Here is a 14,311-nt window from a genome sequence, read left to right as displayed (position 1 = left end):
TTTTTTTTTTTTTCTTTTTTCCCGCCCTCTTGTTCTCACTGCACTGATAAAGATATGATGAGTTTCAGAAAGATGATCGATCATCCTGCAGAAGGCTTTGGGAGGACTTTATTGCAGCCTTTCAATACTTAAAGGGGGCTTATAACAAAGATGGGGACAGACTTTTCAGCAGGGCCTGTTGCAATAGGACAAGGGGCAATGGTTTTAAACTAAAGGAGGGAGATTCAGGATAGACGGGAGGAAGAATTTGATTTATGATGAGGGTGGTGAGAGCCTGGCCCAGGTTGGCCAGAGAGGTGGTGGCTGAACCATCCCTGGAGACATCCCAGGCCAGGCTGGACGGGGCTCTGAGCAACCTGAGCTGGTGCAGATGTCCCTGCTCATGGCAGGGGGGGCACTGGGTGACTTTGAGAGATCCCTTCCAACCCAAACCCTTCTGTGATTCTATGATCTTCTTCCTGGCCCAAGCCCCAGCCCTGTTTCTCAGTGAATGGACAGCTGTCTGACCGTTACACTCTTTTCTCCCTAAGTAAATTCTTAAGCCTATTTACTAATTTCAGGCCGACTTGCTACAATAGTAGTAATACCATCAGCATTCTTGCAAGCCTTGTGAAAATTTAGTATGAGGAGGGAAGGGAGAATCTTTCTTGATGTCCAAATTGAAGGAAAGATGGGAATAATTTAATCTGTATCTATTTGGAATAAACATTCAGGTGTGTGGGCTGTTTATGCTTTCTAGCTGGTGCTTGGCAGAAAAGCTCAAGGCTGAAGACACATGCATTGCAGCTGGCAGGGAAGGATTAGAAGGTGCTGAGATTAAGGGGCTGGAGAAGAGCAGAGGAGGACCGAGGTTAAGGGATCATGATACACAGAGCTACGGAGTGTAGGGGTTGAGAACGGGCTTGGTGGGGAGTGGGGGAATAATCAGAAAACTGACAGAATTAATAAAAACCTGAATTTACAGCGAGGGAGGTCTTGCCCCAGGAGAAGTAATTCGAAATGCATTTAAAGAGTCACATGAGAAATCTGGGAAGCAGTTACGAGTTAAATAGTGGCATAAAACAGCATGTGGTTTCAGTGCTTTTTTTCTTCTGGGGTTGGGAGAAAAGGATAATATGAAATAAAGCCATGTGTGTGAGCGTGGTGTAGGAAAGGAACAGGTTTTCTGTACTGCTTTAGTTTCATTTCTGTATGTAACATTGGCTCTTGTTTCTTATATAATCAGCATCAAGATATTAAAGGAAAAATTCAGGGATGATGATTGAAATTCCTTAGACAATAGGACTAAGGAGCGATGGTTTAACTAAGGTATTACAGTTAAAGATGGAGATGTCTAATGTGTCCGTAAAGAAACTGTGTGTAGTAACGGGCTTGCATTAGGAAATAATACAACAGCTTGTTTCTTTAATGATGTAACAAGAAAACTTGAAGAAGCTCATTTACTGAATGACAAAAATGTTGTGTGTAACCTAATTTTGTTTTGGTCTGTACCGACTGTATAATATGACTCTTCCTATCCCACATTCTCCAGAGTAAGAGTTTAAGAAGTATTTGTCTAGGTAGTAACACTAATAAGGTCACTGTGTCAACCTTCCAGTGAAACTTAATCATACAGGATAAAGTCCTTGTTTTTTTGCCCTTAATGCTAATATAATTTCATAAAATAAGGCAAGTTGTGCCATCTCTTATTTCTCACCATCGACACTGTGGTATTTCTTACCTATCTTTAATTCTGACGCTGCAGTAAGTTCCGAGCAAAGAATAGTCACTCAAAACATTGTATGGCTTTAGGGAAAACTCTACAGGCAAAAGGAATTGCTTTGTGTAATCCTCAGTGTAACGTGGAGTATTAAAGCCCATGCGTAAGCCCATAGCTCTTAATAAATAAGCATTTCTGTTATGGAAATATAGGAAGAGTATTTTATTATTAGACTCGTGCTTTGCCCTAATCTCTTTCAGCACCCACAACGGAACTGTTGTTGTCTAATCTGACCTGTCTAATGTAGCCTGCTGAATTTCTCACATAACTTCCGATTAAGCAGGCATGTCACTCTGTTATAAATGCATTAAATCTGTCTTCAAATACAAGCTTCAAATGGCAAAAAATGTGTAGTCTTACAGTTTGAGTCCTGTTGACTTGTACAGAAAGTAGATACTCTTATAACTTTGTTTTTTTCGCAGTCGGGATGTGTTGTATTTCACTTGGCTGCCTTTAATGAACTGGAGTTAATGCATTTCTCTCACTTCAACTTCAATTTTACGTACTGGGTGGCGAGATAAAAACAATATAAACTTTCACAGCTTCGCTTCAAGTAGGTTAATATTTATACTGAAATTAAAACCGGCATTGTAGGATTCCAAAGAGAGATGAGAACTGGCTAATTATTGATAAAATTATTTAAATACAGTTACAGCCGATTTTTTTAAAAAGGATACTGTTACCTAATTCTGAAGTGGTTGAATGGTGACATTCCAACATTCTTTGCTGGGGAGAGAAGACACCACAAGTGCCAGGGCAAAGGAATTTGGAGGTTGGCATGTCAGATATCTTTAAAAAGCTGTGATGTCTCAGCTGGAGCGTGTTGCTGTTAAAGCTGCTCAGAAAACAGTATATCAAACTACTTACAATATACTCTATTTTTTCTTAACGTTGAAAGCTAAGATGCAAGAAAACACCAGAGATTTGAAGGTCATGGTGAAGCTGATATGATTTCTGAGGATACGTATTTAGTTTTGGTAGGGTATGTCTATACATCTGACTGTAGTTGTAGCTGTTCTAATTGTAGATCAAACTGGTTTGCAGTTCAGCACAGCTAAGGAAAACTTTTATGGACCTTGATATTTATTTTTTATCCTCTCTGAAGAGAATAGGAATACTTTAGAGGCTGTACCAGTAAATCTTTTAGTTTATTTTACTTTGGTTTTTATATCTAACCTACAGAGAGCTCTTGCTCGTAGGATGTGGGAGAAACCTCACCAGCGTTGATTATTCATCCCATTCCCTTTCCCAACGGAGACTATTTTAATGGTTATTGTGCTACTTTTAGAGGGCAGTTCCACAGCTGCATGTTGGTTTTGGGTGCCCTGTCCACCCTCTCCAACCTCACCCTCCTGCGCCCTCCCTGCTGTCCCTGGAGCTTCCATGGCTGTTTAATCTGTTATGGAACAACTATTCTTTGTTTTGATACTGAAGGATGTGCCAGGAGCGCATGGCTGGGACAAAACCCAGGACTTTTTTTATCTATAGGCTGTGTTTATGTCAGCTTAGCAACCGTGAAATCACAGATACGAGATGGCGGAGCTGAATACTTTTTGCTGAGCGAAACAGGAATCTCAGCCTGTCCCTAGACTGCTCTTCTTCCCTTTCCTCTATTTCCTACTCACTTGCATTTTGCATCAGTTCTGGTGGTTGGTTGCTATCTTGCACCTGGTTCATCCTACTGAGCAGACATATATATACATATATGGGAGTTTTTTTTCCCCTTTGTATTTGTCCAGACTATTTTTCTAGCAATTTAGCCAACTGAATCAGCTTGTTGGGAGGTCAGATAAGCTCTGAGTGCAGGAGAAGAAGGAGCATGGTTGGTTCCATGGCCAGCAGCTCTTAGACTGAGTCATTGTGTAACTACACCCTTGTGATGAGTTGGGAACAGGTTGGGAGTTACTAAACTCAGAGTTACTAAACTCAGCTCAGCTGGAGACAGGCGTGGGGGTTTCCTAATGAATGGTCTTCCCCATTGTTCTATTGAGGACTCCTGATATGCTTTCTGGAGGTATCTTATCTTCCTCAGTGTTTCATTTCCTGTTTATCTTCCGCTAACGGTATCTGTTCATTTAACTCCATATGTCTCTGTAGAATAATACTAAAGCCTCAGCGTGAAAGCTGGATACTAAAAAAAAAAACCCCACTTCCACAAAAGCAGATATTACGCGGAGTTGGTGTTTTTATGACATGCTAATTCCTTCCTCGCTAGTTTGTCAGTGCTCTGCAGGCAATAAACTCAGCCATGTCCTCTCTTGTAAGAGTTAAACTTATGAGCTGTCCCCCTTGTTAACATCTTATTTTTGTCTTCCCTCCCTTTTGTCATTAACTGAAAAAGCAGGTTTTTGGTATTTAGCTTTGAAGATAGATCTGTGTCAAGCCTGAAAAAGAGCTGGTGCACCTGGATAGTACCTCAGACTCTTCTAGTGATGCCTACATCTTTAATTTTTTTTTTTTAATAAGGACAGTTTCTAATTTTTCTTCTGATCTTCCAGACTCTTTAATCCTCTGTTCCCTTTTCTGCTTCACTCTTCTGTTAGCCTTTCTTTGAGCACACCGCCTTTTTAGGCTTTGGGGACCACAACAATGAGCCTGATAGGAGAAATGCAAATATTATGGCCGCTTTCATCCGTGCTGTTTGGCTTATAGTTGAGAGTGTTTTGTTAGATTAACTTTTGATCTGGTAGGTGATGTTTGCTTGTGAAACACAAGTAACGCTGCTTGTGGAACAACCGATCCACCAGCTTGCTGCCACTGAAAGGGACTGTCCGAACTCCTGATTATTGCTCATCTGGTGGCCTTCAAAAGTTGCTTCAGTTAGGCAAGTAATCAGTAAAAGAGATTATCTTCAGGACATTGCGTGTCCTGGCTTTCCAAGGCTAGAGCTGGTTTCAAGGAGACAGATTAAGTTGAAACAAAGGTCCCTGGAACAATGGGATGGTTCCTTCCTGGAAGAAGGGAGTCTCCATCCTTGATTTTAACTAAAATCCCACCTAGAGACAGGGGATTTGGCACCAATATCAGTGTGTTCAGCCCCATTGAATTCTCGATTGCATTGGTATACCTGCTTTCATGGGGCTGGAAATGTAAGTAAAATAAAAAGACACAGTGTTTTCTCTCTCCCCTCTGAGTTCCCAGATCCAGGACAATCTATGCAGAAAATTATTGGCACAGCAAAGATGGAACACTGCAGCAGAGGGGAGAAAATGAGTAATTTGCCTTGAGCCGCCTTTAGCTGAGTCTTATCGATGCTGTGACCTGAGTTACAGATTGACCGCTAAGGCTCTCGAGACTCCCTTTGTCAAGGGATGTCTCCCAACACACAGAATTGTGACTTGTTTTAAAAAGACCATGCTCCAAGGACTTGTATATGAACAGATCAGTGCCAGAAGCTCAATAGCAGAGGAGTGAGGATTCAAAGATTGTGTCTGGAAGGGTTTTTCAGGGCTGAGAAAGCTGGGACAGGTGTGCTGGAGCTTTCCCCTTTCCCAACACAGTTCAAGGAATGCAACGCTATTGTGTTTTATCAGTAATGATAACCATGAAGCCATCAGCAGGGAGCAATATTACAGAGATTCATAGCTTCAGGACAACGTGAAGTGATTGAATTTGTCTCTTCCGTAGCCTCACCCTGATGCCTTGGAATATACGTGACGTATCCAAAGGCCAGTTACTAAACAAAAGAGTTTAATAAGATGTTGGATTCAGTAGCTGGATGCAGATGTGTCATCTGGTTTGCACTTTAAAGCTGAAAGATGGCTTTAAAGAAGGGATATAATTAGGAAAATGTAGGGTTTGTGCGAATTTCTGGTGCGTTCAGGTGACTCCTGCATATTTTGATTTCTGGTGCAAGTCCTGAAACCCAGACATCCAGGCTGAGTTCTGACATTATCAATGTACTGATCTCTCCTTTGGCCAGTGGTAATAAATCTTCATTTGTTGGCAGCCATCTAACTGTATCCTAATATAACATGGTAGGAAAACCTGACCTTAGTGTTCATGAGAAATTTTGTAGCGGTTGAGACTGGTGACCTCTGTCAAGTGTAGATGTTGAGGATGTTGTTTTGCACATAGTTTTACTTGCGGAAAAAACTTCATTTATTGCAGTAGGAGTTACGACTGTGAGATGAAAACACTTTCTAAATCTGTGACTTGTTTCCTTTTTTCTCGTGTTAATCTTGCATCTCTTCATGCTCTAGATCTTCAGTTGTTTTAATTTTGTTTTCCCAAGGACCAGAAAAGGCTTTCATTGGAAGCTGCTCGTATACCGTATGTTTTATCAGAGTATCTTTTCATGATTAGTTAGAAATCCGCACTGGATTTCTGGTGACTCAGGGAGCACACTCTAATACTGATAAGATAGTGTTTAATCATGTATCCTAAAGCAGGAGATTTAGGTCACGGGATTAGTTTGTTAGGAAGCTTCAATCAAGAACATATTAATTAGAATGCATACTGCATACAGACAGATGTTTCAGTTTGAATTACTAGATGAAATTGAACTTTGGTGGCGCAGAGCACTGCGGAAAACTAGACTTATTTAATGTTTTTTAAGCAATGCCTGTGGATTTAGGTCAAGAGTGGAATGTCAGCATGTGGCAATGAACTTGAAAAAAACCTCCTTTTTCCCTTCCCTGTTTCCGCAGTACGTTCAACGGCCGTAAGTGCCCACCAACTATGTTAATTAAGTTAATACTCCTGTTTTAAAGTTTTCTTATTAGGGGAGAAAACAGACTCTTTAGGTGCACAATGTTAGGACACAGAACACTTGACATGTGGTTTTGCTTTTGCAGGAATAGACAGTCGATACAATGAAGGTTGCAGGGAACTGGCAAACTATCTGCTCTTTGGCTTGTACAACCAGAGTAACAATGACTTTGAAAGAACTGGGTTTCCTGAAGAAGTTCTTGATGGTGAGTAACATACTCAACATTTTTACCTATTTCTTTGGTCTCTTTGGAGGGAGGGTGAGCAAGAAAAAGAGGCGGACCTCAAAAATGTTCCCCTAATGTTCTAAACCTGGACAAATACAGCCCATTATCATAGAATCATTTCAGTTGAAAGAGACCCTCAGGATCATTGAATCCAACCGTAACCTGACTCTAATACTAACCCATGTCCCTAAGAACCTCGTCTAAAAGCCTTTTAAACCCCTCCAGGGATGGTGACTCCACCACTGCCCTGGGCAGCCTGTTCCAATGCCCGACAGCCTTTTCCGTCTCTCATCGGATACTGTGCTCAGAAAATAAAAATATCTTAGTTCAGGATCAGAGAAACAGCAATTACTTTGTTAGATGCTTTGATTAAAAGGGTGAACAGTATTTCATTTGGGTTTATTTGTTTGTAGGTTTTATTTTTAATATTTTAGCTTTTTCAGGAGTAAAATACAGCCTGTTTTTACAAACTCTCCTGGAAAAGACTTTATTTTCCCAATTCACGACCTCAAATCTCAGCTTGTTCCAGCTGATGTGCCTGCAGACAGAATCACGGAGATATTTTCCAGATTTGACAGACTTTTACATTACTGCACAAAGATTTCATTTGCCTTGTGGTGAAAACATCACTGCAATTCCGGTATTTCTTCTAGTCCAACATACTCTTGCTACCCAAGTACCCCCTGCTTCTAAGTTCCTGATGTCAAACAAAACCACCAAAAAAACCTTTTTAATGTGTCAAATAGAAAAACTATGGGCTTGTTGGCTACATGTTCAGAGCATGAAGTATTAACGTTCCCTGAAATGGTGAGATAAGTTTTGTGCATCACAGGATGAGCAAAGTTGGAATTGGTTATAGCCCTTTCTACACAAGCTGTTTGTAATCGCAGAAAATTAAATGGAGACAGTTGAAGTACCCATGGACCTTGCACTCCCTCCTCTTCTGCCAGAACAGCCTGGATGAATGTGCACATTTTCTTATATATCTTCCTAGTTTAGTCTGAAGTATTTGATGCAGTTTACCCTAATTCAATCATGGTATGTATGTACATGTGTTACAAATTATTGCGTGATCAAGCTTCTGGAGTTCTAAAATACTAGAGCTCTTCTTTAACATACTAACTCACTTCTGTAATATTTGAAAGGTGGCCAGGCACTGTGATCATAGATTATTATTCCCTTATTTGCATGAAACTTTGAATATCTACCCCAGAGATCGTAGTGCTAGTTTTTAGTTGGCCCGATGTTCTGATGTAATATCAGGCAAGAAAAAGTCGAGTTTAGAGTTTTGTAAGTGCTGTGTAAGGACTCGGCACTGACCCTCTTGGCTTCTCAAAGGACGGGCTGATGCAAGTTCCGTGCAAGAATTCACAATAAACCCACAATTGTTCTGAACACCAACAAGTACTGTTCTATTTGGAACTGGGTATGGCTGCCAAATGTTTCTTTTTTAAAGAAGTGGGGAGTGAGTGTGTATTCAAATAGTTGAAAAAAATTCTTTTAATGAGTTACGATATAGGAAAAATGTTTTCTGTTCTGTTTCTCTGTTTTTTTTATTTTGTGCCCATATTATTCTGTGTATGGAGTCTTGATGCTGGAATAATATTTGTTCTGCTTGTTGCAGATATAATCATATTAATAAAACCCGACAGTGTCCATCTGTACTGTAACCCTGTGAATTATAATCATCTTTTGCCGTATGTGGCACACTGGAGGAACTTGCATTTTCACTGTCTAACTGAAAATGAGGTAAGTGTAAAATGAATGCAGATGAGCATTGCTAATGGACTTGCTAATTAACTGATATTCAAAGTGAAATTTTTTTTTACATTCTTTCCGGAAGATTTTTTTTTTTCTTTTTCATGTTCAGGAGGGGAGTGATCTGTGTATATATATGGGTATTAATAGTTTTTCTTGCATTTGCAAGAAGAAAAATGTTTTTAATACTTTGTATTTTTTGGATCATAAAGACAAGTTCTTCCCTTCTTCCACTAATTACTGTTGCTTTGACATAAGTCAATGAACCTTTAATGAGGAAAACCATGTGAGTTGTGAGAAATGCAGAATCTGAATCAAGTACTACAGTCAACACTCAGATTTTCAATTTGCTACCAAAGCAGTGTTTTAATGCATTGTTTGCCAATAGTTTTAGAATATTAGAAAATATTTGCTTAGTAAGCCATTTAAACTCAATTTTATTATGTGTTTTCATTATAACTTTCAACTCTTCCTTTCAAAAGCTGTTAACTTCGGTATGGAAAAAAGCTGAGTTTTGTCGCTGACTTTCATTGGACTGTGGTTACTAGATCTAAGTTTGATCTTGCATTTAAAAGTCAAGGTATTCTTAGAAAAGCTATGTTTATCATAGTGAGGTACTGTTAGAGGAGTAAAAAATGAAAATATTACTTGTCTAGGTGCAGAATAAGAACCTTTTTATGCCAGTTGAGACTGGAAATGCTTCTTCCTAAGTGCCATCATGGGAAGCTTCCCCCTCTGTTCAGTTCTATGTAGTTTCTTTTCTAAATTAGAATTATTCTGAAATCCGAAGGGAGTGAATTAGGAGCCTGCAATGCCAATGGGTGAAACCGGTGGAAGAATGAATGGGGCAGGTCAGAGAGAGAAACCTCTTGTTCCCTTGAGTTTCCAGCTGGAAAGCCATGAGGCCTGTGATTAATTGTGGTTTTATGTGGCTGTTTGGTAGTTTAAATCACAGAATTATGAAATAATTCAGGTTAGAAGTGACCTCTGGAGATGATTTTGTCCAGCCTCCTGTTTCAGGCAGCATTAGCGATGAGATCAGATCAGGTTACTCGAGTGGTTTTTTTTGTAGTTGGATGTTGAAAAGCCTCCAAGGATGATGACTGCAGAACTTCTCTTGGCTCTCTGCTCCATTACCTGACTGTCCTAATAGTGAAAAAGTGTTTCCTTTTACCCAGTCTGAGCCTCTCTTGTTTGAAATCATGTTCTTTGTCGTGCATCCTGCCACTGCAGACAGGAGAGCTGGGCTTCACCATCTCAAGAACGTTTTTGGGGGTGTTGAAGGGCAACTATGAGGTCCAGCCATGGGTCTCTCCTTGTAGGACAAGTGCCCCAATCCACTGATCATCGTGGTGGCTCCAGCTTGTCTGTCTTGTACGTGGGCCCCAAAACTGGATACGATGGTCTAGATAGAGCCCTGTGAGTGCTGCACAGAGGGGATAATTCTTGTTGAGATGTAAACAGCTGAGCTATAGGTTAAAACATGTCTTAACAAAACCTAGAGCTTGGCTTCGTAAGGTTTTTCTGTTGCCAAATCCCTACTGAAAGGGCAAATCTTGAAGCGTACCTGATGGTGGTAAAACACACGCGTTTTGCGATGAAGACTGGAGGAGTTTTAACACACTTTTGCTGGCTAAACTGCAGTCTCAGCCATTCAGTTTTAAGCTGCATCTGCTTAATGGGCTTTTTTATGATTTATGGTGGTAAGTAGTAAACTTAATCACACAGTGCTCACTTGAAATAATGTTGAAGCAGGAAAGGTAAACCATGTGCTTTGCTATTTGTGGAAACGAATGGAAAACTTTGATTTCTGAAGTTGAAAAGACAAGGTCGACTTCATTGCTGTTTCATGGGAATGAGCTGAACGGTGCACTTGCAGTCACATTGCTGATCTGTAAGAATTGCCAGTTTCCAAGATTACTTCTGAAAGAGAAATAAAGCCTGACACAGCAATGGTCTTTTTTTTTTTTAAGTGCATCCTGTTTACAGGAAGATTGCCTGGAGTGGCTTTTAAGCATATATATATTTTTTTGCAGTGATAGAAATAACTTTTGCTTACTTTTTTGAAGAGGAAATAAAAAAAGCTCCAGAGATTTATGAATAATAAAAACCATGTCATACCTGGTTCTGCACAGCTCTTGATAAAACTGGCAAAACCCAAAGCCTCTCCTTTCTTCCTTCCTACTTGCCTTTAACCAGACTATAGGAATTTAAGTGAATACCCTTGTTATCAAAAGAAAAAACCCATATTATTAAAGAATGCCTATTTCCAAAATGGCCAAATAAGATAAAATATTAAAATTTGGTGCATACTTTATAAGCTTTCTGGGTGTCAAGTCCGTACCATTTATGGAATGGTCTCGGATACCTGCAATAGCACATAGTAAACAAGCCTTTAGCACCCTTCCAAAACCCACGTTCTTATTCTAATGGCATTTTAAGTCTTGAGAAGCCAGCGGTTGTTTGAGGCTTGACTTTGAACCGACTCTTTGATCTGGCTTCCCGGGATGGAAGAACACGGAGGGACTTGGGCCACGTCTTAAATTCAAGCTTGTCTTCAAAGAACTTGTTCTTAAAATAAATTTGTTGGGTGTACCCTGGAGCTTACAAGAGCGATATACAAAAAGTTCATGATTATTTAATTTACCTTGATACTAAGTTCAGAGTGGTGTATATTTTAAAAAAATAAAAGAAACCGCTGCCTACTGATCTTTCTCCAGAAGGCGACTCTTGAATTACCCAGCAGTGTTAAGCCTGTTGGTTTCAAACTTGCTACTAAACTCTGCCTTTTCAGGTAAAAATCAGAGAGCAATTTTAGATGTTTTTTTTTTTTTCTCTGTGATTTTTGTGTAATTTGTCTTGCCGGTCCAGTTTTTATGCTTTACTGAGCCGTAAGGATGATATTTGTTCTTCAGGCGACTTCAGTCCGCTAGGAGCGTGAAACAGCAAAACCGTGCACGGTGGTGTCTCTTCCTTTCCTCCTCCTTTTCCTACATACACCTCCTGGTTGTCATTCTTGTTCTGTGACTGAGGCATATCTTGTCAGTTGGCTTTTCTGATTTAGTGTTGTTAAACTGGTATTTTTATTTTATTTTTCCCTCAGTGGCAAGTGGGTTTTTTTTTGTGGCACGTCAGTTGACATTCTCAAAAAGTCTTCTATTCTTTTAAAATTGTCCAGAATCTAGCAGATGATGTTGAAAGATGTCACTGGAAGCTGAAAATAAAGTATATAGTTATGCCTTCATATAACCTTATTAAAAACCTTGCTCCGAAGTTTGATTTTTTTTTTTTTCAAGGACAATTTCCATTGGCTTGAATATATCTCTGCTGTGATGGAGTTTACAAAACATACAGACTAAAGAGATTCTTTAGCTTCTGGAAGCCATAGGTAATATTTTAGTGGATTACGTGACACTTGCTGTAGAATTAAAACAGTACAATACATATTCTCTTTTGTGCAAAACTAACAATCAAATTAGGGATGCCTTAACCAGATTTTTTTTTAAATGGCTTCTTTCAGTATGAAGATGAAGAAGCTGCAGAGGAATTCAAAATTTCCAGCTTTGTAGACATGGTTCGAGATTGCAGTCGCATCGGTATTCCGTACAGCTGCCAAGGTGGGTTTTGCTCGTTTTATGCAAATCGTTTAAATGTTTGGCAGCATGCAAGTCAATGCAGTTCACGGAATGAAGATTTCTTTGGTAAGAAATAAGGATTAATATGTCAATAGTTTCCTTTTAGCCTCTTTTTCCTTAAGAGTTGGGTTTCTTACTGAAAAATGGAAGCCCTTAGACTTGATCTGAAGAGTGAATGCTCAGTGCGAGAAATAATTTGCAGTCAGAGAAGTGTGTCCTGCCGCGACAGAAGTTCTCTATTCACATGGGAGCTCCAGATAAATACTCCTTTCTGTAAGGAAAGAATAAACATTTCATTATGCAAGTTTCCTTTTTTAGCACTGCAGAAACGGGGCTGTGTGGTTTCCTGTTATGATTTGTAGCCAACCCAGCAGCCTGGACAGTGTAATCTCACATTGTTCAGTAAAGTGTATTTTGCAGTATCCAAAATAGTGATTAAAGCCAAAGCAACACTGTGCATAAGCATGTGGGGTTTTGGATCCATAGTATGGTAGGTGAGAGGCAAAAAAAAAGAAAAGGTTGCGTTCTAATTTTGAACCATGTAAGTTCAAACCAAGCTATTTTTTTTTTTAAATTCCTAATTCATTGCTTCCCTTGAGGAAAACGTGATATGCTCTGATTGCCCGGAAAATCATTAACGAGTCAGGCATAGGGGAAGGATGGTGGGTCTTCGTTAGGAATTATTTAAGGCAGGTGTGTAGCTTAAGGATAATAATCACACTTGAGATGGCTTACAGCTTCACCCATGAGTGCCAGTCTGAGCAGTCTTCCTCTCTCCTGGATTAAAAATCTGATTAATGTGGGGATAATGCTGACAGTATTTTATTTAAGGGCAAATATTTGAAGAAATTGGAGTAAGCAGAGCTCCCTGTTTATTTTCTTGAATTTTAACGGGCACAGTTTTGCTAATAGTCTTGGAATTAAATTTGGAAGGAGACATAATACCTTTTATTAGACAATTAGACATTAGATAGCTTGGAAAAAAAGGGACAAAATTTGGGGTGTAGAGAAAAGAATTGCTAAAGCTATTGTCTTCACAAAGAACATTTTTCAATTACGGGTTTTAAGTTGTACAAAGACAGGATAATTGAGATCCTTTATTCGAATATTTATTTGAACACCTCTAAGATCTTGCAGAAAGTTAAACTGCCAGTATTGATGTGAGAATGTTTCCGTGAAACGTTTCTTTTGCAGGTCATCTACAGATATTTGATATGTTCATTGTTGAAAAGTGGCCAATAGTGCAGGCTTTTGCTCTGGAAGGAATTGGAGGCGATGGCTTCTTTACAATGAAATATGAAGTGAGTAGTTTGCATTTTTCATTTCTTTCTGTTTCCTTTCTGAAGCAGAAATTGAATCATGGAATTATTTTGGTTGGAAAGTACCTTTTGAGATCATCCAGTGCTGACTCACTGCTCAAATGAGCTTCTAAGTTGGATCAAGTTTTTCAGGATCTTACAAAGCTGAATGTGCGAGGATGGAGACACCACAGTCTTGCCAAGAGATTCTTTTGAGCACACAGCACTCTGGTCTCGACAAACCATGATTGTTTGGTCCCTCCCCACCCCTCTGTTGTGTTTTAGAACTTTTTTCCTTATCTTCTAGACTCTCATCTCCCAAGAGCAGAAAATACTTATTTTAAACTCCGCTAGATGGATATAGACTTTCAAGAGTAGTGCAAGAGAAGCTGATTAGTGACAAATGCCTTGAACTGAACTGAGAAAATCAGGAGTGACTGTATTTCTTGGGTCACTGGTTTTGACACAAGAGGTGCATCTACTTTCCTCACCGACATTATATATTTGGAGGAGTTTGTCTTAATTGATGAGGACTGGGTTAGGGACTAGTTAAGCAATCTGGACATCCATAAATCCATGGGTCCAGATGGGATGCACCCGCAGGTGCTGAGGGAGCTGGCTGAAGTCATTGCTGGACCACTCTCCATCATCTTTGCCAAGTCTTGGGAAACGGGAGAGGTGCCTGAGGACTGGAGGAAAGCAAATGTCACTCCGGTCTTCAAAAAGGGCAAGAAAGAGGACCCGGGCACCTATAGACCGGTCAGCCTCACCTCCATCCCTGGGAAAGTGATGGAACACCTTATCCTTGGTGCCATCTTAAGACATATCAAGGAGAAGAGGGTCATCAGGGACAGTCAACATGGCTTCACCAAGGGGAAGTCGTGTTTGACCAACCTCATAGCCTTTTATGAAGACGTAACAAGG

The 14,311-nt window shown here is 39.8% G+C and overlaps 1 protein-coding gene across 1 annotated transcript in view; it reads left to right on the top strand.

The window, feature by feature from the left end:
* Positions 1–14,311, top strand: part of DNAAF9 (dynein axonemal assembly factor 9) — a 78,150-nt gene that overhangs the window by 10,755 nt on the left and 53,084 nt on the right. The window contains exons 3-6 of the mRNA XM_065633533.1: positions 6,556–6,675; positions 8,321–8,445; positions 11,975–12,071; positions 13,284–13,390. Of these exons, the coding sequence (XP_065489605.1) occupies positions 6,556–6,675; positions 8,321–8,445; positions 11,975–12,071; positions 13,284–13,390 (449 nt within the window). The remainder of the gene's footprint in view (positions 1–6,555; positions 6,676–8,320; positions 8,446–11,974; positions 12,072–13,283; positions 13,391–14,311) is intronic.

Source organism: Caloenas nicobarica, chromosome 4 (genome assembly GCF_036013445.1).
Source record: "Caloenas nicobarica isolate bCalNic1 chromosome 4, bCalNic1.hap1, whole genome shotgun sequence".
NCBI lineage: Eukaryota > Metazoa > Chordata > Aves > Columbiformes > Columbidae > Caloenas > Caloenas nicobarica.
Note: the sequence above shows the minus strand (reverse complement) of the source record. Positions and strands in the feature narration are given on the sequence as shown.